The 26,772-nt window shown below is 46.7% G+C and overlaps 1 protein-coding gene and 1 long non-coding RNA gene across 2 annotated transcripts in view; one reads left to right on the top strand and one right to left on the bottom strand.

The window, feature by feature from the left end:
• Window positions 1–26,772, top strand: part of CFAP251 (cilia and flagella associated protein 251) — a 67,600-nt gene that overhangs the window by 31,021 nt on the left and 9,807 nt on the right. The window contains exons 14-20 of the mRNA XM_039220372.1: window positions 195–346; window positions 1,687–1,860; window positions 3,039–3,223; window positions 9,310–9,424; window positions 10,077–10,240; window positions 14,662–14,752; window positions 14,960–15,103. Of these exons, the coding sequence (XP_039076303.1) occupies window positions 195–346; window positions 1,687–1,860; window positions 3,039–3,223; window positions 9,310–9,424; window positions 10,077–10,240; window positions 14,662–14,752; window positions 14,960–15,103 (1,025 nt within the window). The remainder of the gene's footprint in view (window positions 1–194; window positions 347–1,686; window positions 1,861–3,038; window positions 3,224–9,309; window positions 9,425–10,076; window positions 10,241–14,661; window positions 14,753–14,959; window positions 15,104–26,772) is intronic.
• Window positions 19,875–21,702, bottom strand: LOC120222567. The gene is made up of 3 exons (XR_005526085.1): window positions 21,373–21,702; window positions 20,894–21,096; window positions 19,875–19,993 (listed from the first exon to the last, which is right to left on the bottom strand). It is a non-coding gene; the product is annotated as an uncharacterized LOC120222567 (long non-coding RNA).

Below are 26,772 nucleotides of genomic sequence, written 5' to 3'. Positions count from 1 at the left end.
GCGCCCTGTGCCTAGTAGTCGCTGAGCACTCATCCCAGAGCCTCATGCTTGTCAGTCTGTTTCTCCATCCAGGGGCCGTGTCTGCCTTGTTCACTGCTGTCTCCTCAGCACCAGAACAAGGCCTGGCCTGGAGTCCATGACTCTTGAATGAATGAAGTCCTTTTCCAGCATTGTTCTCTGGCTTGTGATTTCAGGAGACCTTCTTGGAGCTGGCTTCACCGAGGGGACAGTTTATATCCTTGATGCAATGTCCTTAGAAAACCAAATCCCAGAGCCTTTCAAATATTCCAGAACCAGCGTGACTCACATCAGCTTCTCCCATGACTCCCAGTACATGGCAACTTCTGTAAGTTTTTCCACCGCGCGATGTCCAGTGGTCTCGCAGCCTTGTTTACGACCAGGAAGGGAAAGAAGGCTGGGGGCGGGGGCTGGGGAGTGACTGCTGATGGGTTCAGGGTTCTTTGTGGGGTCATGAAAATGCTCTAAAATTGTGGCATGGGTCCCTGTGAGTACACTAAAAACCACAGAGTTGCACACTTCAAAGGTGTGAATTGTGTGGTGTGTGAACGCTATCTCCACAAAGCTGCTTTAAGGTGGGTGGGGGAGACTGTCGCTCGAAAATGAGACCAGGCCTCTGGACCCGCGGACTGGGATTTGGCCATCCCGACAGCTTGTTCTGGTGTGTTGGTTTCTGGACCCCTTTCTGGGCATCCATTCTTTCATCTTTCCCTTTGATTTTTGACAAGATGACATTCTCATTTATCTCAAAGCACAGTCTTCCCCTGGTGCTTGGATTCTGTTCCTTCCCTCTGTGAATAGGGCTCTTAAGCTCACTAAAGATCTTCCGAGACCTTTAACCCCTCCCTTCCTGCCAGCTCTCCTGGTCCGCACTGCGCAAGTCTTGCCTTGATGTGGGGTGAGGAGGAAGAGCCTCCGTGTCCCCAGTGCTCTCCCACCCCTGCCTCTGTGCCCAGCTCCTCCTCTGGCCCATGTGCTCCCTGCCTGCCAGAACAGCCCGAAGCTGAGCCTCTGCTCCCCTGCAACACCTGACTCTGGCACCTCCTCCCCTTCAGGCTGGTCTCACACACTATCCTACCCAGTTCACGCTCAGCTATGATACTATTTAGAACTTACATCTTTTTAGTTTTGTGTAGCTGGATACAGGGAAGGGAGGACAAAGGCAAAAGAGTCAGGGTTTCGGTTTTCTACACAGAATGAGGTGGGGGCCAGAAAGAGGGGTAAGGCCACAGCGTCAGTGTCTCCCTCCCCTGCAATTACCTTTGTGGGTTATCTGTTTTTAACCTTAATTTTTTCATCTGTAAAATGGGTATTATTTTATTACTTGCTCTGATAGACTAAAATTTCTTTCTGGAGTACATAGTCTTCTTTATTATTTTTTTAAGAGAGAGAGCGCCCATGTGAGTGGGGGGAGAGGCAGAGGGAGAGGGAGACAGAGAATCTCAAGCAGGCTCCATGCTGTCATCAGGCCTGACACAGGCTCGATCTCACAACCCTAGGATCATGACCTGAGCTCACATCAAGAGTTGAATGCTCAACCAGCTGAGCCACCCAGGTGCCCCTTGGATAAAATATTCTAATGGCAACATTAGTATAAAAAACATGATGATGATTTTTAAGTAACAAAACCTAAAAAGGAATGACTTGTACTCTTTTGGTCCTCTTCAGGATGTACGATTTACTGTGTCTGTTTACATGGTGGTAGTCAGAGATGGACACAGGGTCTGGGAGTATCTGGCAAGACTTCGTTCTCATCGCAAAAGCATTCGCAGTCTCCTGTTTGGGGTTCATCTGGACAGCAATGTGCCAAGACTGCTGAGCCTCGGGAAAGACAGACTCTTGGTGAGACATTCAGTGTCCGTTTACCTCCTCACGGGGACCGTGTGTATTTCATTCTCATTGTGTCCCTGGCATCTGGCATAGCACTAGGCCCATAGTGTGTGTTGGAGAAAATGAGTGTACAGCACAACCAGTAGCATAAACATCCCTGGGTTGATGCTTGGTCTCAAGGATGTGCGAAAGCAATGCTCCTTCAGTAGAAACTGCATTTGGAATGTTGGATCTGGATCCTGCCCCGGGCTAGCGATCCACGGGCCCCGTCCTCTCCCGCGATCCTGGGCAGCAGCCGCAGCAACCAGTCAGCCACGTGGTCGGGAGGGTCCACAGCCGGTATGCAGACAGCCACCTGCACCCACATGGCTGTTCCGTTTGTCATTTTCAGTACAGGATTCAGTAAATTACATGCGATAGTCAACACCCCATTATAAAATAGGCTTTGTGGTAGATGACTGCCCACCAAGAGCTCGTGTCTGTGTTCTGAGCACGTCTGAGGACGGCCAGACTAAGCTGTGGAGTTCCCTAGGGTAGGTGTGTTAAATGCATTTTTGACTTACGATAGGTTTATTGGGAAGTAACCCCATCGTGAGTCAAAGAAAGTCTGTTTCTATCCATCTTAACTTCCTTCCTCGCTCCCTCCCTTTCTTCCATCTCCTTCTCCCCTTTATAATGGCCATCCTAGTCTGGCCACCAAAATCTACCTATGGGTGAAATTTAGCAAGCTGCTAATTTATGACAGTCAAGTGCTAAGATTTAGGTATGAATTCGTTCCTACCCTGGAAGAATTCCCAAGAGAATGGTAAGAGGGACAGCATAACACAATTGTGAGAGTTCAGGTTTTGGGGTGAGTAAGAACCTAAATTTGAATTCTCACCCTACCACTTCTTAACTGTGGGACCTTGGGCAAGCCACTGAACCTCTCTGAAAAGGTTTTCTAATCTCTAAAGTAGGCACAGTGGTACGACTTGACAGGGGAGTCAAGAGTGTTAAATGGCATCATGTTTTTAGAGTGCTCAGCTCACTGTCCTTGCTCAAAAGGAATGCTCCATATTGGCAGTTTATCAGGAGTGAGGGCCCAGGCAAGTCTTCTCTTAGGAGCCCAGTGATGTCTCCCCCAGAATGAGACTGTTGGTTGACTTCATTTGGCTCAGTCCTCACGTGTGTGCATCTGGGCTCCTCCGCAGATCGAGTATAATCTTCTTAAGAGCTCCAAAGACCACCTGGAGGTCCTGGACATTCACCGAACCGATCAGGACAACCATCCCACCTGTATGGTCTGGTACCCACCGCTCACCAAGGAACTCTTCCTGCTCATTTGCAACAGTGGCTACAAAGTGAAACTTTTTAATTCTACCACGAAAATGTGCAGGTAAGCAGCAGGAGGCTCTCACTGATGTGATGTAGAAGTCAGTTTGTCAGCTCCCAGCTTGTGTCACGTCCCAGCTCCTGGACCCATGAGCCTCTTAACTACCTGTACTCACGCTCACTTTGTAGAGGAGGAAAGCAAAGCATGGAAAAGTTGAGAAATTCTCACCCAGGGTCACATGGCTGGGAAGTTGCCAGAGGCAGGATGCAAATCTAGAGCCCTTGCGTCTGAGCCCAGCCCTGCACAGAGATGAGGGACCCAGAGCTCAGTGCCTGATACCCAGTGAAGGAACCTGAGAAGTTGTTGATGCTTTATAAGCTCTCCTATCCTTCCCTCATGGAAAAAAACAGACATTGTCACTTGAATGCTACCAATTGTGTGATTTTTAAAAAATATTTTATTATTTTTTTAAAGTAACCTCTAGACCCAACGTAGGGCTCAAACTCACAACCCCAAGATCAAGAATCACATATTCTGCCGACTGAGCCAGCCAAGTGGCCCTAATTGTGCATTTTTTCCTTACTCTTGGTTCCTAAAGGAGTTTTTAAGTTTACCTGATGGCATTTGTGTGTTCACGCAGTATTCACCCCGCCTCTACCTGAGCCAGGTTCTGTCCGAGGTGCTGAAGGTGGAGATGTAAACAGCATTGTTCCTGCCGCCATGGGATTTGCATCTTGGAGGGGAGAGTGGAGTTCATGGGAGTTCTGGGCTGGGCTGCAGGTCCACATTTGAGGTCAGGAGCACACGGTACTCTAAAACCATGAGATGGGAGAAGATTCCAGAAGGGAAAAGTGTATAGAGGAGCAGCTGAAGGACCAAGCCCAGGGCATCTACAAAGCTCAGCCTCTCAGAGCAGCAGCCTCTCCATCCTGAAGTAGGTCTTTGTCTGTGCTTGGCCCTTGTGCTGCTTGCCCTGGTTCCCAGGGTTTGCTCCTCATGAGAGATGTAGATTATGGCGCACCATCCCTGCACCAGGGCTTTGCACTCATCTTCAACAACCCGCCCAAGTATTATCCCACTGAGGTTCTGAGGCAATGGAACTTGCCATTCAGGACAAGATGAGTCTTAATCCTTGAATCTAGTCCTGATTCTGCCCCCTACTTGGCATGCTTGGGCCCCAGTGCAGCCCTGGCTTTGGGGTCCTACCTAGTCAGCTCTAGAGGGCATCCCCTCTCTGCTTGTGGTTTGGCTGCCTTGTGGTAGGGCTGGAAAGAGCAGAGGCACAGAGGTGAGAATTCATTAGTGACCTCACTTGGGAGAAGGAAGTGAGAAAACTGGCCAAAGCAGCTGGCCCCATGCTTGAGAAAGAGCATTGTTTTGAAATGTTTCTCAGTAAGATAGGTCCTCAGAGGATCACCATCATATTCCTCCTCCTCCTCCTCTTCTCCTTCTCCTTCTCCTTCTCCTTCTCCTTCTTCCTTTTTTAAACATTTGTTTCCAGAAGGGTATAAGGAAAAATGACTGAGAAATGCTATGTCATGTGGCATGAATAGGAAAGAAATCCAGCACAATTTTTTTTTAATATTAAAACACTGGGAAGGTGACATTTGAAAGATACATGGCAAAAGAATTTTAGGAGGATCTCAGAATCTTCATATATCATCTTTAATGGAAACAAAACTTTTGGACATGGACTATCCCATAGATATGCAAGTCCTGAGGAAATCTGACTTTGCTGAGCAGATTGGGGATGGAGGGCCCCAGGCTCTAAGTTCCTGCTAATAGTTACTACACAGAGACTTAGAGCCACACAGTTAGGAGTTTCTGCCATTGATAATCAATTGGAAATTAGCATAAGGCATCTTTTCACTTTTACTTAAAAATTTCTTTTCATACAGCATCTTTTATTATTGTTTTCAGAGAGTCAATGTGAGTGGGGGAGGGGTAGAGGGAAAGGAGAGAGAGAAATGTCAAGCGGACTCCATTTCTGAGTGTGAAGCCCAAAGTGGGGCTTGATCTCACGACCCCAAGATCACGACCTGAGCTGAAATTGAGTCAGACATTTGACCAGCTGAGCCACCCAGGTGTCCCTTAAAAAATAATTTATCAAAGTGAAATTCAATAACACAAAACATAAAAACTAGGGATGCCTGGGTGGCTCAATCAGTTCAGTGTTCGACTTCAGCTCAGGCCATGATCTCATGGTTCGTGGGTTTGAACTTTGTGTTGGGTTCTGTGCTGACAGCTCAGAGCCCGGAGCCTGCTTCAGATTCTGTGTCTCCTCTCTCTGCCTTTCACTCACTTACACACACTCTCTCTAAAAAATAAACAAATATTTAAAAAAACATAAAAACTAACCATTTTATTTTTTAATGTTTATTTATTTATTTTTGAGAGATAGAGAGAACACAAGCAGGGTAAGGGCAGAGAGAGAAAGGGAGACAGAGAATCCAAAGTGGGCTCCAGGCTCTAAGCTGTCAATGCAGAGCCTAGCATGGGGCGTGAACTCACAAACTGAGATCATGACCTGAGCCAAAGTCGTATGCTTAACCGACTGAGCCACCCAGGTGCCCCAAAACTAACCATTTTAAAATGAACAATTCACTGGCATTCACAATGTCATGCAACTACCACCTGTATCTAGTTCCAAAACATCTCCATCACTCTCAAGTAAAGCCACTTGCATAATGCATCTTTTAAGTTGTAGGAATAATAAAGTCTCATAAATACACTTACTTGGGTAAGAAGTGCCTTTTCATGATAAATCCAAAATAATTTTAACATGCATTACAAAATATTTAGACCTTGAAAAGGCAATTTGCAGAAAAGGGCCGATAAACCTATTCACTAGTGTATCAGAGATGTAAATGAAAGCAAGACATCATTTTTCATGAACCAGATTAGCAAATATAAAGATGACCAGCAGTGCACAATGTTGGCAAGGATATAGGGGGAGTGGGCACTCTCACTGCCTGCTGGGGAGATGTGGAAACTGGGGCATCCTTTGGGAGAGCAATTGTTACCCACTGTTAATTTGTTAATTTGTTAATCTGATATCTAGGAATGTCACACATCCTCACACAGTATGCTAAGACATAAGTAAAAGGATGTTTTGCTTGAAAATATTTTCAAAAGTGGAAACAATCCAGATGTCCATTAATAGGGGATTAGTTAAATGATGGCTTGTCACTACACTGAAATCTCATACTGCTTGTAGAAAAGATAAAAAGAGAGGTAGCTGGAAGGCTGGGTTAAACATCTGACTCTTGATCTCAGCTCAGGTCTTAAACTCAAGGTCGTGAGTTCAAACCCCACACTGAGCTCTGCGCTGGGTGTGAAGCCTACTTAAAAAAAAGAAAGAAAGAAAAAGCTCTCTGTGTAGCATCATGGAAATATCTCTGTGACATACTATATTATCATATACAATGGTGTTTCTATAATTTATATAATTTTCACATAAAATTCTAATTATATAGGTTAGAATACATAAAAGAAATTCTCAAGTTCCAGACACCAAACTATTATCCATGATTATCTTGGGATGAAAGAGTGCAGCAAAGTGGGGGTCTAGGTAGATTTTCTATCTTCTGTGTGTCTAAATGTGTGTAATTGTTTACAATGAATATGTAATACTTTTTAAATCAGATACAAAAGATACTAACTTTATGAAATTGTCAGATGTGTCAGATGTTTTACATAGCTCCTACTATGTGCTAGAAATTGTTCCCAGTGTTTTGTGTATATTAACCTACTTAATGTTTACCACTGTCTTCTGGGCCGGGTGCTGTCATTGTCATTGTCCCCGCTTACTGTTGAGGAAGTGAAGGCACCGGGGGAGGGGGGGCGCTGAATAGTTTGACCCTTTTTAAAAAAATGTTTGTTTATTTTTAATTTCTGAGAGAGAGAGAGAGAGAGAGAGACATCGTGAGCAAGGGAGGGTCAGAGAGAGAGGGAGACACAGAATCTGAAGCAGGCTCCAGGCTCTGAGCCAGCTGTCAGGACAGAGTTCGATGTGGGGCTCGAACCCACGAACCCGTGAGATCATGACCTGAGCTGAAGTCGGATACTTAACTGACTGAGCCACCTAGGTGCCCCAAATGTTTATTTATTTTTAAAAGAGAGAGATAGAGCACGAATGGGGGAGGAATAGAGAGAGAGAGAGACAGACAGAATCCGAAGCAGGCTCCAGGCTCTGAGCTGTCAGCACAGAGCCCGACGTGGGGCTCAAACCTATGAACCATGAGATCATGACCAGATGCCCCTAGTTTGACCTTTTTTTTTTTTGCTTAAATTAAGATGTATTTTACATCAAAGAATTTACCCCTTTTCTTTCTTTTTTTAAAGTTTTTCCCTTTTCAATGGTTTTTACTATATTCACAAAGTTGTGCAACTATTACCACTGTCTAATCCAAGAGCATTTTCATCACCCCAAAAACAAACCCCACACCCATTAGCAGCCACCCCCCTCATACCCTCCTTCCTTCCTTTCTTGACTCCCGCCCCACCCCTGACAGCCACCAGTCTGTGTTCTGTCTCTGTGCCTTTTGCTATTCTGGATATTTCATGGAATCATACACTGTGTGATGTTTTGTGTGTGGCTTCTTTCACTCAGTGTCCTGTTTTCAGGGTTCATCTGTGGCGTGGCGTGTTTCAGTGTTCTTTTTTTATGGCTGAATAATACTCTGTTGTATAGGTGTACCCCAATTGGGGGCGCCTGGGTAGCTCAGTTGGTTAAGTGTCCGACTTCAGCTCAGGTCATGATCTCACAGTTCGTGAGCTCAGGTCCTACATCAGTCTCCGTGCTGACAGCTCAGAGCCTGGAGCCTGCTTCGAATTCTGTCTCCGTCTCTCTCTGACCCTCCCCTGCTCACACTGTGTCTCTCTTTCAAAAATAAGTAAACATTAAAAAAAAAAAAGATCTACCCCATCTGTCTATCCATTCACCCATTGGTGGGTGTTGCTGTTGTCTCTGTGTTGGGCTCTTATGAACATTTGTGTGTGGATTTCTGTGCAGATACATGTTCCATTTCTCTTGGGTAGAGAATTGCCAGCTCACATGGTAACTGTTTAACCACGATGACGAACTGCCAGACCAGTTACCAAAGCAGTGCCACCCGCTCATGTTCCCACTGGCGGTGGGTGACAGCCCCACGTCCTCCACGTGGGGTTCACATCAGTCTGCTCTTAGCCATAGTCTCCCCGCCTCTGTCCACTCAGGAATACTTGGGAGAGGTCCTCGGACATCCCTACACAGGGTGACTGGTGGCGAACCAGCATGTGGTCCCTCAGGTGGACATTTAGAACTTCTGACATTTCACCTAAGTCTCCACGTGTATGAACTTGACCATGGCTCATCCAACCTGATCCCTCCCAGCCCCCCCGCAGCATCCTGCAGCCTGGCCGGCATCTGCTCTCACAACTCGCCCTACTGCCCTCCACCTCCCGCTCCTTCCCCCTTACGCTTTCCTTCTGCAGCTTTCCAACAACAGCCCATCTTCCACACCCTCGCAGAAGATGCCTGTGTGAGGCAGAGTCCCGAAGCTCCTGTTTTGCTAGCTTCAGGGAAAGTCCTCCTCTGGGCTCAGGGTGACATCCCATAACCTTGCATCAGATTAGATTCCTAACAGAGTTTGAGCGAAAGAAGTCTGACCATTGGCGGAGGTACAATTCGTTACAATTTGATTCACAGACGGTTTTTTGGGAAGTCTCTGTGTTGCGCTTGGACCTGCGTGTCACGCGTCTGGAACAACAGATGGCACCTGACGTAATCTCTTGGCCTACCACCGGGGAAGGGGTGTTTTCCTGCATCCCGCCAATGCTTGTCACTCGTTCACCGCCTTTTTCACGTCCCTTGTTCCTGTACACATTCTCGAGGCACAATGTTCCCTCACTCGGCTGTCAGGGAGGGAAGTCAGAGCCTCCACCACGGAAAGCATCTTCACAATCAGACTTTCCCTGGAGTGTTTACGGTTTGGGGCTTGGCCCCTTATTTATGGCAGCTGTTAGCAGCGGTTGAGAGAGGTTCTTAGCTGAGTGACGGGATGGGAAATTCTGAATTTAAAATGAATACAGTATCAGGAAAGGTAGCTAGTCAGGAAAACTACATTCAGATTTGTGGAATTAAAAAAATGTTTTTTTTTCTCATGCAGAAAGACACTTCTTGGGCCAGTTTACGGCTCTTCCATTGAGCAGGTACAGATCCTCCCTGTGAAAAGCACCTTGGACCTGCAGAAACGCTACATGGTGTTTATTAACAGAGACAAGGTATTGGCCTTTGCTCTCTGCCTCTGTGAGATGACTCTGTGGGTTTTCAGGGGCACAGCCCTAAGTAGGATCAGACTCTAGGACGCTGGGTGTCATAGCCAAGCCCCATTACTTGTGTCCTAGTCAATCAACAGTGATACTGTAGTTTGCCATTGATGAGTGAAAATGGGTCTTAGGAGGCATTTTTGAACAGAGTTAATTGTATTTTCTGTACTCTCGTGAAGACACATGGTCACCAAAGGATTTTTTTCTTCCTGATTTATTTACGTGGAAAAATCTGATAAAGATGTGCAAAGTAGTTACACTTAGTTCTACATTTGATAAATAATCTATTGAAAAGCACAAAATCATAGGATTCCAGAATTAACCAGGAAATCCTTGGATATCTGACTATTTGCTTGAAGACAAGCAAAAGCTTCCTTCCTGTGTCTCTACCGGGACCTGGTGTCTCTCTCCTAAGGGACCGCCCCACAGGGGTCAGTGTGTGTGAGCCCCTGGCCACGTGAAATGTGCGGCTCTCACACACTGAGGTGGCTCCAGACGCACGTGTCCTTCCGGTAAAAAGAACCGGAAGTAACACATGAATGTGCCAGGCCTTGGCCTGGGCCCCAGTGGTCTGAATCTGAAATTCCGATTACATATTCCTCCCTAGGTTGGACTTCAGATCTTACCAATCGATGGCAATCCACATAAGACATCTGCTATTATATGCCACCCAAGCGGGGTGGCTGGAATGGCCCTTTCCTATGACGGGTGTTATGCCTTCACAGCAGGAGGGCGGGATCGATCGGTGGTGCAGTGGGAAATCAACTTAAGGTAGGTGGTGAGGCAAGAACCCTACCCCACAAGGAAGGTGTCAAGCATAGATGCTCTTTTCTTAATGTTTGTTTATTTTTGAAAGAGAGAGAGACGAGTGAGAGTGGGGGTGGGGCAGAGAGAGAGACACACACAGCATCTGCAGCAGGCTCCAGGCTCTGAGCTGTCAGCACAGAGCCCAACGTGGGGCTCGAACTTACAAACTGCAAGATCATGACCTGAGCTGAAGTCAGATGCTCAACTGACTGAGCCACCTGGGCACTCCCAGACCCTCTTTTCTTAACCAGTAACAGCAGACGGGTGTTCAACCCCTACAGGCCTGGAGTTCAGGTTCCTGCCCATGACATCTGTCCATACCGATGGACACAAAAGGTTACTATTCACTACTACTTGCAGCGAAGGCAGCATGCCTCCACTGTGTTCAGTGTGGCCCCTGAAATACTTCCTACTCTGTTACCTACATTCCCACCAGCCACAAAGATCGTGCCCAAATCTCCCAAGCGTGTGTAACAGAAATAGTAGGAATCTTATTTGAAACATGTGTGTCCACTCTGCTCTTCTCACGCACGTGCCCTGAGCTGAGACGCCCTGTCCCGGGCGAGGCTGGAGAAGCCCGGGATTGAGCATCGGAAAGTACCCGTGCTTTGAGGTCCAAGAGACAGGTTTGGATGTGGAGCCTATTTTCTGCTGGCTGTGCGACCTAGGGCATGTTTCTTCACATCTCTGATCTTTAGATTCCTTGTCTGTGAAATGGGGGGTGGGGGGGAGGAGGGTAATAATAGGGACTTTAATAGGGTCCTTGTAAGGATTAAGTAGGTTAATACAGGGAAAGCACCTGGCACAGAGCTAAGGCTCAGTACATTTTTCCTCTCTTCCATTCTTCCTTGTGAAGGTCTTATTAAAGAGCCTTCCCGAAAAAGGGGGCAAGTACTACGGTAACCCTCTCATCTACCCAAATTCACTGAGCTGCCACATGGCAGAGCCAGTGCCCATCCCCGAACACCTTCTCCCAGCCCCTGCCTCTCAGACGCTGCCAGGCAGTGTCCCATTGAAGAACTGGTACAGACAGCACCTTTTAAAGAATCCTGCCTTCCTTCGATTCATGGCTCCCAGTGAAAGTGTATCCCCTGCCAGCTGCCAAGCGGACGTCTTTCTTTTACGGCAGACATTGAAGCTTCTTTGTCTTAACCTGAATATGAGCACAAGTAGCCAGGTAAGTCTGCTCTGGATCCTCGCTGGCTCCAGGCTGCAGTTGCAACTCTGACCTTCACCTAGGAGAGCAGATCGTGGGAAATTGGGAATTTGGAAGCTGGAGGTGAGCTCTCACACTGAAAAGTGCTTCCCGATTGTGTGACCGGCTGGTCCCTAGAACAGTAGGGGCGAGCCGCACCCTGCTGAGAGAACAGAATCCAACCCCCCCACCACACCCTTTTCATTTTTGTCTTCTCAATAATAATGGTAGAGATTAAAGAAAAAAAAATAGGCACCCGCTTTCCAATGGCTTTCCTGGGCCTGGCCAGAGTCCAGGCTTCTGAGAATTTCAATTTAATCTGTTGTGGGGACAAAGGATCATTATAAGCTAATTAGCACTTCATTGCTGCTTCTGGTGTCTTAATATGTTCAGTGCTTCACTAATGGGAAGAAATGTAACAACCCTAAACAAGTAAACAAACAAAATTCCCTGCTAGTCTAATGTTGGTGAGTCATAGGGTGAAGTAAAGATGTTAAGTCCGCTCATGTTCCCATGATTTTAATCTGGGTGCTCCTGGGCTCAAATACCATCGCTGCAGCACATGGACCTTCTCCAGGGCAGACCCCTTCCTTTTATCTTCTCCTGGGGTTCATTTCACACATCCCATGCTGTGCCTTTGCTCTGTCTTTGCTGGTATGCTACTCGTTTCCTCCCCTTGTCTGGCTCCTGTTTGGTTTTTATGGGTTTGTTTGTTTGTTTGTTTAGAGTGAGCGGGGAAGTAGGGCAGAGGGAAAGAGAGAATCTTAAGCCAGGTTCCATGTTCAGTGTGGAGCCTGACTCAGGGCTCGATCCTAGGACCCTGGGATCATAACCTGAGCCAAAATCAAGAGTGGGACGTTCAACTGACTGAGCCACCCAGGCACCCCCGGCACCCGTTTTTAAACCCCCCATTGCTTTTTGTATGCTCAACCTCATACCCACCTGGGGTCCAGCTGCTGTGTTCAAACAGGAGCGGAAAGACTCAGATTCAAATACCACCGTTCCTGCCTGCTTGCTCTATGACCTCAGGCTAGTAGTCTCTTAACTTCTGAGTCTCAGTTTCTCCGTCTGTTAAATGGGAATACCATCAGTGTTTTGAGGGTAAAGATGACCACTGCTGCTGTTCCTTGCCTGCCTCCTCCCCCAGGGGGCATTTGCTAAACACTTACTGTGTGCTAATTACAGTATTCGCTGCTTCTCCTGACTGGGCTCCTGTCCCACAAGTGTGTCTCAGCACACAGTAGGTTTTCAATAAGTATACTTCCCCTTTGTGCCCTAACGACCCCCTTTTCTTTGTTGCAAGTATTAGAAAGCCAGCTGAAGCACAAAGGGAGATCAGTGAGAAGGTCATGGGCATCTCAGGTAACCACGTTGCAGGAGGCTCAGGGACTGTGTGTACTCGATGCCCTCTCCATTTGCTCTCTGCCCGGCTCTGCTACTGGCTTCATTCTCTGCACAATGGATTTTGTCACCCAGAGGGAACATGGCCACTAACAGTCCTCAGAATTCACAATCTGGAGCTCTCAACACACAGGGAGTGGGTCTCTTTCCCCAGCTCTGCTTGGACAAGCCAGTCCCGTCCCTCTTGCTCTCTGGGGTCATTCGACGGTGGCCAGGAAGCAGGGCACAGAGCACAGTCCTGACCACCAGAGTGCTGTTCCCAGAGAATCCGGAGCTCTTGTGAGCCTTTCCCAGGCACTCCTGCTAGGGACAGGCTCCTCTGTGTCAATTTTGGCTTTTACCTACCTGGCCCTGTTCCAGAGCCCATAGGGATTGGGCCTGGGCAAGGCTGGGAGGCCACAGAGAAGGAGCCCTGTCAGCTGGATACCTGCCTCGATGGCTAATCTCAGAGCCGAGAGCTGGGTGAAGCCTGGGCCCAGCTGGAGAAACACCAGCTCCCCCAGACCCACAGCAGCCTGCGTACGCAGCTCCTCCGACAAGACGGCCAGCACGGTTTTGTGGCTGACTCTTTGAAGAGGAGAGCTGTGCAGGCATATAGTGATGCCAAGCTTAACAGTAATAGTCGCTCCTTGTGCTGAGCCTTGGCTGGGCTGGGCCCTGTGCTGACTGCTTTCCACCCATTGTCTGATTTCATCCTCATAGCCGTCCTGGGAGGCAAGGACTGGCAGTGTCCCCTCTGTGGTATCCCCAGGTATCTGGAAAATAGCTCCAGGCGTTAAATGACCCTCCCAAGCACTGGAGCAAGTGGTGGGGCTGGAATTCACATCCAGGTCTTTCTGATTAAACACCACAGCTAACAAACACTCATCACGGAGGAGAACAAAGGGCTTCGTGTCAAACCCTTTATGTGCCTTCACTTTGTTTCTCAACAGCCCTGTGAAGCAGACCTGTGGTTATTCCCACTTAACGGATGAGGAAACCGGGGCCCAGGGAGGTTGTCGCTCGCCCGTGATCGCACTGCTGGCAGGTGGCAGAGCCAGGACTCACACGGTGTCCCTTTGACTCCACATTCTGGATACTTAACCCCTTCCCCACTGTGGTCTGCACCGAAGTGTGTTTTAATAACCCAATGAAGGGGCTAATGGCCTGATTAGCAGAAATCCAGTTAGTGGATTATTACGATGATTTCCCATTACATGTATTTCGTGTGGGGAAGTCAGCCTCATACAAAAAAGTAGGTTTTCTTACCATTTACAGTGCCTATTTTTAGAAAACCTGACCCCATGTTAGAGAGCAGAGGGTTATTTTTATCCAACTGGCATGGGTCCCTCGTGGCCTCCCGAGTTTTTCTGGAAGCAATTAGTGTTGGCAGTGCACCTGCACTTATCCCGGTTTTTGGCTCTGTTCATATGCAGATTTCACGAGTGATGCAGCTCCACTGGGGAGCATTGTGGTTTCAGCGCACAGGGACCCTCCCTCCTCCCTCCCTCAGGAGAGCGTGCTGTGCTCCCCCAAGGCTGCAGACAAACTGCCAATCACCTGTCCTGTCATCAGTGAGAGAATAGCACTATGATTAAGGCGGGTGCCCTGTACCACCAGGTTCTACACTGAAACTGAATTTTTCGTTTTCAGCTTCGTTTTGGAGGGACTTTTCCTAACAAGTTATGGAGACCCTCCTTGTACGGGCGCTGTGACACTCTGCAGAGGTCCGCAGTGCCGGCCAGGCTGGGGCTGGCCTGTGCTCCTGCACGAGTGCTCCCTGACGGCGATGTTTCTGTCACTGTTCTAGTGCTCTGGAGGCTGCGGTGTCTCTTGGGGGCGAAGACTTGACCCCGTTCTACGGTCTGGTGGCTGGTGGCAGGGAAGGAAAATTCTACAGGGTAATTGTCCTCAGAGTAAACCCTTCCTAGTAACATCTAGTTAGGTTTGTAAAACAAATGTGCCCGGGGTGAACCTTCTTGCCTTTTTCAAAGCCTTTTCCCCCACTGAGCTCAAAATGTACTTTCTAGAAAATGTCCTTGAAGTCCTAATGGATGCTGCAGACTTGAGTCAAAATGTGTGTTGTGTTTCATTGTATTTGCACGCAGGAGCTGGAAGACTACTTTTACTATTCTCAACTCCGCAGTCAAGGAATTGATACAATGGAGACCAGAAAGGTGTCGGAACACATTTGCCTGTCGGAGCTTCCTTTTGTCATGAGAGCAATTGGCTTCTACCCCTCCGAGGAAAAGGTAGGCAAAACGAAAACAACAACAGCAGTAAGACATGTTATTCATGAAAACGACCTCTGGGAACAATAATTATAGGTCAAAGTAAAAATTTAATGTTATTCTTACGAAAATGGATCAAAAAGAAGGTTCTGGGCATCCCAGACACGCTCCTTAGAAGCAGACTTACCACAAAGATATTCCTTAAAGACTTCTTCCTTACCAGAGTTTGATGCTGGTAAGAGCTTGAGTTTTGGAATTAGACAGACTGGCCCCTGGTAAGTTCAAGGAGATGATGCCTGAGAAATGCCCACAAAGCACTTGGCGTGGGGCCGGGTGCAGAGGAAAAGCTCTGTAAATGGTCGTTATTGGGATAATCTTTACTGCAGCGTAGTTGCTGTTAACCTGGCCTGTGTGAATGGGGCACCTCTGGGAGGTGGGCATTCGTCCCGTGCTGTGGGCTCAGAAGACAGTTACTCCTCATCACCTCACAAAACACGCCTGGCTACAAAGGGCTCCAACGGTCCAGAAGCATTCGAGGGAAAATGGTCCTCTTAGAAACCGTGGTTTACAATGCAATTGACTGGGTTTTCTTTCAGATTTGAGATGTTAACACATTCTCATTGTAGAAAGTTTGGGCGCCCGGGTGGCTCGGTCGGTTAAGCCCCCGACTCTGGCTCAGGTCATGATCTCATGGTGTATGAGTTTGAGCCCTGCACAGAGCCAGCTTCCGATCCTCTCTCTCTGCCCCGCCCCCAAGTAAATAAACATTTTATAAAATCTTTAAAAAAAAAAAAAGCTTGGAAAAGGTACACAAATGAAATGAAGAAAATAATTACTTATAATCCCACTCTACAGACTTAACAGTTTTTAGTATTTTCCTGGATAGCTATATAAAATGTGTATATATATTTTATATGTATATAAAATTTAAAAACCTGATTGGTTGAATATACATTTTTATCCTAGATTTCCTCTCAATGTTATATCAGAAGCCTTTTCTATTTATTAATAATTCTCTGAACACATGATTTTTAAAGGATATGCCTTAATTTTATAACTTGTGTAACTATTTAGAAAATAGAACTATAAAGAAGAAAATAAAAATTATTCAGAGATAATCACTGTTAACATTTTAGTGAATTTCCTTCTATTTTATATATGGATATAGATACATCTATATTTTTAAAAAAGGATTTGGCATTATATGGCATTATGTGTATCTGACAATATAAACAGTTTGTAGAGGATGTGTGTATATACATCTATCTATCTATCTATCTACAGATCTATGTGTGTATATAGGCACACCTGTGTATATGTATATATTTGTACGTATTTGTATCAACATTCTCAGTAACTGTTGTTTTGTAAGCATGGCGGTAAAACTTCCTTGACAATATACTTTTTCCCCCCAGCTTTACTAAGATAGAATTGACATACAACACTATATAGTTTAAGGCATGCAGTTTAGTAATTTTATATATGTATTGTTGCAAAATGATCACTACAGAAGGTTAGTTAACAGATCCATCACCGCACACAGTTATAATTTTTTGGTGCAGTGAGAACTTTTAAAATCTACTTTCTAGTGACTTTCAAACATGCAATACAGTATCATTAAATATAGTCCTCATGCTGTATATTACATCCCCAGGACTTTTTCATCTTACAACTGGAAGTTTGTACCCTGGCAGCCACTCTCTGTTTTCTGTTTCTACGAGTTAGGGGTCTTTCTAGATTCCACATACATGTATTTGTCTTTCTTTGACTTATTTCACTTAGCAGAATGCCCTCAAGTTTCATCCATGTTGTCGTAAACGGCAAGATTTCCTTCTTTTTTATAGATGAATAGTGTTCCATGATATAGACATAAATCACATTTTCTTTCTTTTTTTATTCCCACCAACAGTGCAGAAGGGACCCCTTTTCTTCACAGCCTCAGCACCACTTACCTTTTGTCTTTGATGATAGCCATTCTAGCAAATGTGAAGTGATAGCTCATTATGGCTTTGATCTGTATTTTCCTAATGATAAGTGTCGTTGAGCACCTTTTCATGTTTGAATATCTTTTTTGGCAAAATGCTTATTCAGATATTTAGCCCATTTTTAAATTGGGTTATTTATTTTTTTGCTCTTGGGTTATATGGTTCCTTATATACAATAGTAGCCCCACATAGTAGATATGTGGTTTGCAAATATTTTCTCTTATTCATTTTCATTTTACTAATTTCTTTTTGTTGTGCAAAAGCTTTTTTTCTTACTACAAATCTTTTTATTTTATTTATTTTTTATTTTTATTTTTATCTTTTTACAAATAGTTTATTGTCAGGTTAGTTTCCACATAACACCCAGTGCTCATCCCCACGAGTGCTCTCCTCCATGCCCATCCCCCCCTCCCCCCCACATCCATCAGTCCTCAGTTTTTGTCAGCATTCAAGAGTCTCTCATGGTTTGCCTCTCTCCCTTTCCCCCACCATTTCCCCCCTTCTTCTCCGCCTTGTTCCTCCGTCAAGTTCCTCCTAATCCTCCTATACGTGCAAACATATGATATTTGTCCTTCTCTGCCTGACTTATTTCGCTCAGCATAACACCCTCAAGGTCCATCCACGTTGCTACACATGGCCAGATTTCATGGTTTCTCATTGCCATGTAGTATTCCATGGTATAGATAAACCACATCTTCTTGATCCATTCGTCCATTGATGGACACTTAGGCTCTTTCCATGTTTTAACTATTGTGGAGAGTGCTGCTATGAACATTGGGGTACATGTGCTCCTATGCCTCAGCACTCCTGTATCCCTTGGGTAAATTCCTAGCAGTGCTATTGCTGGGTCATAGGGGAGTTCTATTGTTAGTTTCCTGAGGAACCTCCACAATGTTTTCCAGAGGGGCTGCACCAGTTTACATTCCCACCACTGTGTAGGAGGGTGCCCGTTTCTCCACATCCTTGCCAGCATCTAGAGTTCTCTGATTTGTGCAAAAGCTTTTTAAAAAATTTTAACATTTATTTATTTTTGAGAGAGAGGGAGAGAGAGGGAACATGAGTGGGGGAGGGGCAGAGAGAGAGGGAGACAGATCTGAAGCAGGCTCCAGGCTCTGAGCTGTCAGCACAGAACCTGACATGGGGCTCAAACTCACTGTGAGATCATGACCTGAACCAAAGTTAGACGCTTAACCAACGGAGCCACCCAGGTGCCCTACTTTTTTTTTTTTTTTTCCATTTTCAGCTTTGTTTTGGAGGGAATTTTCCTAACAAGTTTATGTAGTTTTCCTCCCCTTGTTTGGCACCTGTTTGGTTTTTGTGGTTTTGTTTCTTTGTTTGTTTGTTTACGTAGACTGACCCCAGAGAGTGAAAGGGACAGGACTGGCTTGTCCAAGCAGAGCTGGGGAAAGAGACCCACTCCCTGTGTGTTGAGAGCTCCAGATTGTGAATTCTGAGGACTGTTAGTGGCCATGTTCCCTCTGGGTGACTAAATCCATTGTGCTGAGAATGAAGCCAGTAGCAGAGCCGGGCAGAGAGCATATGGTGAGGGCATCGTGTTCACACAGTCCCTGTGCCTCCTGCATCGTGGTTACCTGAGATGCCCATGACCTTCTCACTGATCTCCCTTTGTGCTTCAGCTGGCTTTCTAATACTTGCAACAAAGAAAAGGGGGTCGTTAGGGCACAAAGGGGAAGTATACTTATAGAGCAAGTGGGGAAGTGGTACAGAGGGAGAGAGAGAATCTTAAGCCAGGCTCCATGTTCACCACTGAGCCTGACTCAGGGCTTGGTCCCAGAACCCTGGGATCATGACCTGAGCCAAAATCAAGAGTGGGACATTCAACTGACTGAGCCACCCAGGTGCCCCTACACCCGTTTTTAAACTCCCCATTACTTTTTATGCTCAAGCTCATACCCACCTGGGGTCCAGCTGCCATGCTCAAATAGGAGCAGAAAGACCCAGATTCAAATACCACCATTCCTGCCTGCTTGCTCTATGACCTGGGGCTAGTAGTCCCTTAACTTCTGAGTCTCAGTTTCTCCATCTGTTAAATGGGAATACCATCAGTGTTTTGAGGGTAAAGATGACCACTGCTGCTATTCCTGCCTGCCTCCTCCCCCAGGGGGCATTTGCTGAACACTTACTATGTGCTAATTACAGTGTTCACTGCTTCTCCTTACTGGGCTCCTGTCCCAGAAGTCTGTCTTGGCATACTGTAGGTTTTCAAGGCCCTACTTGTATGGGCAATGACATCCTGCAGAGGTCCTCAGTGCCCACCAGACCCGGGCTGACCTGTGTTCGGTTTTTAAAAATGTTTGTTTATTTTTTGAGAGACAGAGTGTAAGTGGGGGAGGGGCAGAGAGAGAGGGAGACACAGAATCCGAAGCAGGCTCCAGACTTGGAGCTGTCAGCACAGAGCCCAATGCAGGCTCAAACCCCACAAACTATGAGATCATGATCTGAGCTGAAGTCGTACACTCAACTGACTGACCCACCCACGCACCCCAGAAGCTTTTTTTTTTTTTTTTTACACTTATTTAGAGGGCAAGAGCGAGAGAGCAGTGTGCACACACCCAGGAGCAGGGGAGGGGCAGAGAGAGAGAGGGAGAGAGAGAATCCCAAGCAGGCTCTGTGCTGCCTGGTGTAGGGTGTGATCCCACAAACTGTAAGATCATGATCTGAGCCCAAACCAAAAGTTGGATGCTCAGTCGACTGAGCCACCCAGGCATCCCTGCCCTGTGCGGGAGTTTTTTAGTTTGATATAGACGGCGTGATTTTTACAGGCTGTGTACTTCATTGAACCAGCCCCCAGCTGACAGACACGTAGGTTGTCTTGAAGTGTTTGGCTGTCAGAGACATGGTTGTGATGAGCATCTCTGTGTATAGTTTTTGCATACTCCTCTGATTATTTTCCAGTCTCAGCGTCCTAGAAATAGAATTACTGGGTCAGAGTAGGAACTTGAAGGCTCTGCTGCCAAACAGCTTTCCAAAAATGTAGCATTTCACAGTCCACCATCAGGCATACAGAAGGCCTGCAACACGGCTAAGACGCGGTGCCCACACTGGTGGCTCGGTGCATTCTAGGGGTGTAAGCCGTGGTCCCCGTTATTTCTCCTGCCTTTGGAGGCCCACATAGCACCACCTGTTTTTGTGTGCTCGGGATACGACCGGAAGATGACTTTTAATTTCCAGATAGTGCCTGGAAAGCTGAGCTCTGAGAGCCCACAGACTCATGCAGAGCCCGGGATGGGGGGAGGCGCCTTGAGCTCAGCAGGTATTCTGCTGAGCTCCCCCAAAGGTTGTTTGACCCATGTACATTCTGTAAAAGTACATGCCTGGAAATGGAAGCAAGTACAGAGAGAGTTGATGCAGCCCACGTGAAAGTGCTCCTCAGGGCCGTCTCTGAAGCATGTGCTCCTCCTGGGACTTTGGCTCCCAAGGGGGCAGGCTGCATCACAGTTACCTGGAGCACTTACTGAAGAGGCAGATTCCTGGGCCCATCTTGGGTTTAGCCAAGCAGAATCTCCAGGCACCCGACCTGGCAATCTGCATCCCCCCCCGCCCCCACCAGGTTCCAAACCCCTGTCTTAGCACATTGGCCCCTGACACGTTTACCTAGGCCACCTATGCTGGAGGAAGGACAGTTCAGCACAGTGAAACAGGATTATCGGTCAGGACTCTCCTTTGGTTACAGGTTACAGAAACCTGAGGTGAACTAGTTTTTGGTTCACGGAACTCCAAGTCTAGAGGCAGCAGAAATGCCCAGTGTAACCTAATCCAGGTGCTCATGCCGCCTCCAGAGGGCGTCCTTCTCCCGGAACCTCACCTCCGTGGTGCCTTTCTTCTCCGTGGGTCCCTCAGCCCATGTTCAGTGGGCACAACCCCAGAGCCCTGGCCACCTGCCACTGTCCTTGGGCAGGTGCTACTCAGGTTGGCCAGGCCTGGATGCTCCCTGCACATGGAATCAGAGGCAGGGTCAGCCACCTTGACCATGAGGACTCTGGGGTGGAATGGTCTCCAAATGGAATTCTGCATAGAAAAAAAATGAATCCATTATTCCAAGGCTTTAGAAGTTTACTGAAGGGACACCTGGGTGGCTCAGTCAGTTAAGTGTCCAACTCTTGATCTCGGCTCAGGTCGAGATCTTACAGTTCGTGAGTTCGAGCCCTATATCAGGCTCTGTGCTGACAGCATGGAGCCTGCTTTGGATTCTCTCTCTCCTCCTCTCTGCCCCACTCCCACTCGTGCACGTACTCACTCTCTCAAAATAAATAAATAAACTTTAAAAAATAATAAAAAGTTTACCAGACATTGGGAGTCTTGAAGGGAGGTGTATACATGCAGGATGTCACCCCCAAACAACCTGATTGTAGAACCTCTCTTGGCTCAGTCTGGAAATATTGCCTTCAACTTCTCACTCAGGCTCTACTCCCTTGGAATTTCATCTTCTTTACTGTATCTATGGTTTGTCTTCTCTTTTTTTTAGCCAAACATTTATCTTAAGCTAATACCCATCTTCTTGGGGGATTGGCTGGCATAACGCCTAGTACTTCCAGACTGAGGAGGAGGGAAAAGCAGATGTTGTAGGAAGTGCAGGGATGTAGAACCTGGCTGACCTACTGGCTCCCTTGGCAAGTCATTTCTACTATAGTCTGAGTTCCTGTGTCCCCATCTGTCAGATGAGGCTGGAAGCAGCTCTGACCTCACAATGTCATTGCGAGGACCTGAGGACAGGAATCCAAGGAGCACATCCCCCCACCCCCCGTCCAGTATCACACAGAGTAGGTACTTACTCAGCCTTTCTTCTTACTTCAGTATTTCCTGTCAAAATGGTGTGTTCTTTTTGTTTGTTTGTTTGTTTAATGTTTATTTATTCTTGAAAGAGAGAAAGAGAGAGGGAGGGAGCACAGGTGGGGGAGGGGCAGAGAGAGAGGGTGACACAGAATCCAAAGCAAGTTCCAGGGTCTGAGCTGTCAGACAGAACCTGACACAGGGCTCTAACTCACGAACTGTGAGATCATGACCCGAGCTGAAGTCAGTTGCTCAACTGAGCCACCCAGGTCCCCCAAAATGGTGTGCTGTTTTAAAGAGATCGATGGGATTGCCCCTCTTTTACTTATTTTTAACTCTTTATTTTGGAAAATTCCAGACATGGCCAAAAGCAGAGAAAAGAGTGTAATACCCTGTTGTGTACCCATCAGTCAACTTCAACACTTGTCAATTGTCATATCTATCCAGACCCACCAACTTCCTCTCCACCTGTGGCCTATTCTGAAGCAGGTCCCAGGCACTCCTACTTCACGGGGCTGAGTGTTCCTTACTCAGCCATTCAGCTGGGGAGAGGACCCTCCCCGACCTGGTAGGTGTCTCCAGCTCACGGTCACTCATGTCCTGTGGGCAAGTGCCCCTCAGTGCCTCTCTGTAGGTCTCAGACCCAAGCCGTTCTAGTCGGGACACAGCACCCAGTAGCTGTTGGGAGCCAGGCGCCCAGGTCAGGGGGTTCTGGGGCAAAGAGTTGGTCGAGTTCCTGCATCTCTCCGAGTCTCTGGCTCCTTGTCTGTAAAACGGAGATAGTAGAAGTGCCCACCTCCTGGAATGACTAAAGATTTAATGAGCATCTATGTAGCACAGGACATGGCACATGTTAAATTTTCGGAGAATACTGCCCAGTGTTACTGTCTTCATCATCAGGTCCTCAGGTCTGGATGTGTGATTGTAAAAGGCCTTTAGACGAACGCTCCTCCGGATGGCCTTGTGATTCTTTGCTCACAATTTCCTTTCCAAAATCAGTTCATTGTTTTCTTAACTCATCTGAAGGGCACTTAAATCACTGAAAGTCATCAAACTGATGTAGGCTTCTCATTCAGGACTTTTTTTTTTGAAGGGCTTTTTCTTTCCTTCCTTCCTTCCTTCCTTCCTTCCTTCCTTCCTTCCTTCCTTCCTTCCTTCCTTCCTTTCTTTCTTTTTTTTAAGCTCTTCACCCAGTGTGGGGCCTGAACTCACGACCCTGAGATCAAGAGTTGCAGGCTCTACCGACTGAGCCAGCCAGGCACCCCTTTCAGGATTCTTGACTTTCCACCCTGAGCTCATAGAAGTGTGTCCATGTCCTCTGCAGTCCTGCCTGGTTAGTGAGGGAATTCTGGGCATTTAGCCTTAGTGACCATCACTCACCTGGCACATGAGCTGCTACACACAGAGGGTGACCAGCCTTTCCCTGCCTCCTGCCAAAGCAAGGATAGTAATCAGCTAAGGCATGTACTATCCAGTCCCTGGCAAAGTGCAATAGCGCCTGACAACCTCCCCGGGTCTTACTGATGAGTAAAAGGTACCCAGAAAAAAAAGTTTGTCTCCCAACAAATGTCATAAAGTGACAGTGAGCATTAGTTACAAACATAAAGAGAAATAAAAATGGTGATTGTAAGGTTTTCACTGTCTGTCATATACATCTCTCCCCGCCGTTATAAAGGAGACTTTCAGTGCCCTGCTCGAATGCCTTTATTAATCCCTTCGACTCCAGGGTTTTTAATCCACCTAAAAAAAAAATACACTCACTCTTTGGCGATGTTTTCTGAAGGCCCCCGATCCAGATGTGGCCACATCAGTGTGCAAACTTTGCTAGCTGATGAGTCAGTTTATATCTGAAGCTGCACAGGGAGAGCTTTTTTGGTCTCTTGTTTTCACATCAGATTTATAGCGTTTTCAATAAAAATGTTTTCAGGGCTTTGAAACTTTTAAATCCAGGCTTTGTCGTGGTTCATGAAACATTTCCTATTAAGATGCAGCTGTCCCCGCCCCACCCCCCAAAAGCTGCATGAGAAAGTGCACCCGGCTAAACTTCTTACATAAAAGACTCAGTCACAGAGGTTCAAACCCCCCTGCCAAGGCTATACGTTATTTATATTTTTCTTACGTCATTTTAACTGGCTTGGGGATTTGAATCTAGTCAGTGTGGTAAATTGGAGCCAAACTAAACAAGGATATGACCCTCCCCAAAGAATCCCTAACCACTCCCATCCTTTGCAGATCACCGTACCTAGCTGCTCTTTTAAATCTTCAGGGGGTTTTGTTTGTTTTTTGTTTTCTTTTCTTTTAAATGTAATGTTTGTTTATTTTTGAGAGAGAGAGAGAGAGAGACAGAGCACAAGTGGGGGAGGGGCAGAGAGAAAGAGGGGGAGACACAGAATCCAAAGCAAGCTCTGGCCTCCAAGCTGTCAGCACGGAGCCCCACTCAGGGCTCAAACTCACAAGGCGTGAGATCATGACCTGAGCCAAAGTCAGACACCCAACTGACTGAGCCACCCAGGAGCCCCACAAAACTTCATTTTTTAAATGAAAGATTTAAACTGTTCATAATGTTATAGAAGGAACCAAAACTTAGGTGTCACCATTTTCTATAGCTGAGTTCACAGAAGACAAAGTTTCATCTTCTATCTTTATAAGTTTTCTTTTCCTCCAGGACTTTGGAGAATCGTGTTGGGACAGGGCCCACGTGTCACATGTGTTCCCTGGTTACTTGCGGCTCCGTTTCTATTTAGCTTGCAGAGTGGTGTTTAACCCTGGTAGGTTTTTGTAGTGAATTAACAGTAGTGTAACCGCTTAGTTCGATAAATGTAAGGCCAACCCTAGCAGAGGCATCTGTTTGTAGCAAATATTGGTCAGGTGAGTGAATGAATGAATAAATGATGCTCTTTGGTCATATGTGCTGCAAAGACAGCAAGGAAAATAGAATCCCAGCCATGATTATTTGATCTCAAAGTAGTTAATAGTACTCATGAAGTATTCGGTACATTCAGCAGCAACACTTTATCATTGTTTAGGAATGTCTGGAGAGAAAATAAATAATTGCTTAACTTTTGATTTTTATTTCTTTTTTTAAAAGTTTTTATTTATTTATTTTGAGACACAGATAGCACGAATGGGGAGAAGCAGAGAGTGAAGGGAAGAGAGAGTCCCAAGCAGGCTCCATGCTGTCGACAAGCACAGAGCCCAATGTAGGGCTTGAACTCACAAACCGTGAGATCATGACCTGAGCCAAACCAAGAGTTGGACACTTAATTGACTGAGCCATCTAGGCGCCCCAACAACCATTTAACTTTTTACAGGTACATGTCTTTGGACCCACCTAATCTACTTTTAGGAGCATATCCTCCAGAAAAACTCACACAAGTGTACAGTGATGTGCATATGTAAGGGACAGTTGCTACATATTTTCCTAGTAGTGAAACAAAACAACCCTAATGTCCGTTCATAAGAGATGGGGTAAATAAAATAAGACAGACCTAATTTAGAAGTCCTTAAAAAGTGACGTATGTTTGTTGATTCAGAAAGAATGTTCAGGTTTTGTTATTTAAATGGAAAAGGGAAAAACAGTATGTAAAGCATAAGCTCATTTCATTAATAATTTATATATTCGCTCACGCCTAGCAAAACTCTGAAAGAACATGCTCCAAATGTTTAATGACATTGATTTCTGAGGGCTGGGATTTGGGAGAACTTTTGCTTCCTAATCTATACGCATAACCCCATGTCCACAGAGGCCTCTGGTACCAACAGGAACCTGGCTCTGGTCTATGCCAGTCAGAGTTTCGTGGCTACCTGGGGTGGGGTGTGCAGACTCTGTCTAGCCCACCTCATTCCAGACCTGACACTCAGCTCATTCCTCGGTTTCCACAAAAACACAAAGCCCATTCACACAAGACAGCTTTCTTGACAATTTGGGAATTGTCAGAAAGAGTCACACGTAATGCATTTCACAGCAATTTACCTAAAACTGTTTTGAGACCTTCCCAGTCCTGACAGTCACCCCAACAGGGGTTTCCTCGCTGGCCTTTACTCCACGCTAAACCCCGTGCCCTGTGCCCCCTCTTTCCTGGTGCGCCCCCAGGAACCGCGCTCTCCCTCTGCTAGCCACGGCAGCTGGGCTCTTCCTAGCTGGTTTCCAAGCCTGCAGCATAAGCCCATCTCCCGGGTCTGTAAATGAAAACACTTCCCACTTAGTGGCCTGTACCATCCTCAGAAGACAGTTGTGGTTATGTATGGGGTGGGGGAGGGGGCTCCCCCATACAGTTCTGTAGTATTCTAATTTATTCTAATTTTTCTTAGCTGCAAGCATGTAGCTTGTGTTGCTTTTGTATCTAGAACAAAACCCAGAAAGATAAACAAACAAATCCTCTCAAAGCCGTTTGTGCTAATCTTGGGGCTAAACTGTGGTCCCAGCTGGAACAGAGGGCCCGGAGCCAAGCAGCACAGCCTTCCCCGTGCAAGGAGGAGAGGCCTGAGCCGGTGGTCATGGGCACAGTTTCTGCTCTGATAAAGACCCCACGGGAACTTGGCGACTTGCACTTTGACAAGAAGCCCTTACTATGTTGCATTTGCTCTGAAACAGGAATGTCAGGAGTCATTTCCATGGCCCACTGTTCTAGGGAGGCCTTCCCGCTCAGCTGAGTCCCTACACCAGTGAGCACTGTGTCCCCCCTTCAGGGAGATGAGGGCGAGACAAAACGATTTCTGTTGCTCACACTTTAATGCATTTAAAGAAAGAAATCCCGAAATGCCACGCAGCCATTAAGAAAGAGCTCAGGTGACCATAATGCCATAAGTGCACCAGGACCAGCACCCGCACCAGCACCCGTACCAGCACCTGCACCAGGACCAGCACCCACACCAACACCAGCATCCGCACCCGCACCCGCACCCACACCAGCC

This window comes from Hyaena hyaena, unplaced genomic scaffold (assembly GCF_003009895.1).
Source record: "Hyaena hyaena isolate Hyena2069 unplaced genomic scaffold, ASM300989v1 scaffold_0, whole genome shotgun sequence".
NCBI lineage: Eukaryota > Metazoa > Chordata > Mammalia > Carnivora > Hyaenidae > Hyaena > Hyaena hyaena.
This window is presented reverse-complemented; position numbering and strand designations above follow the sequence as displayed.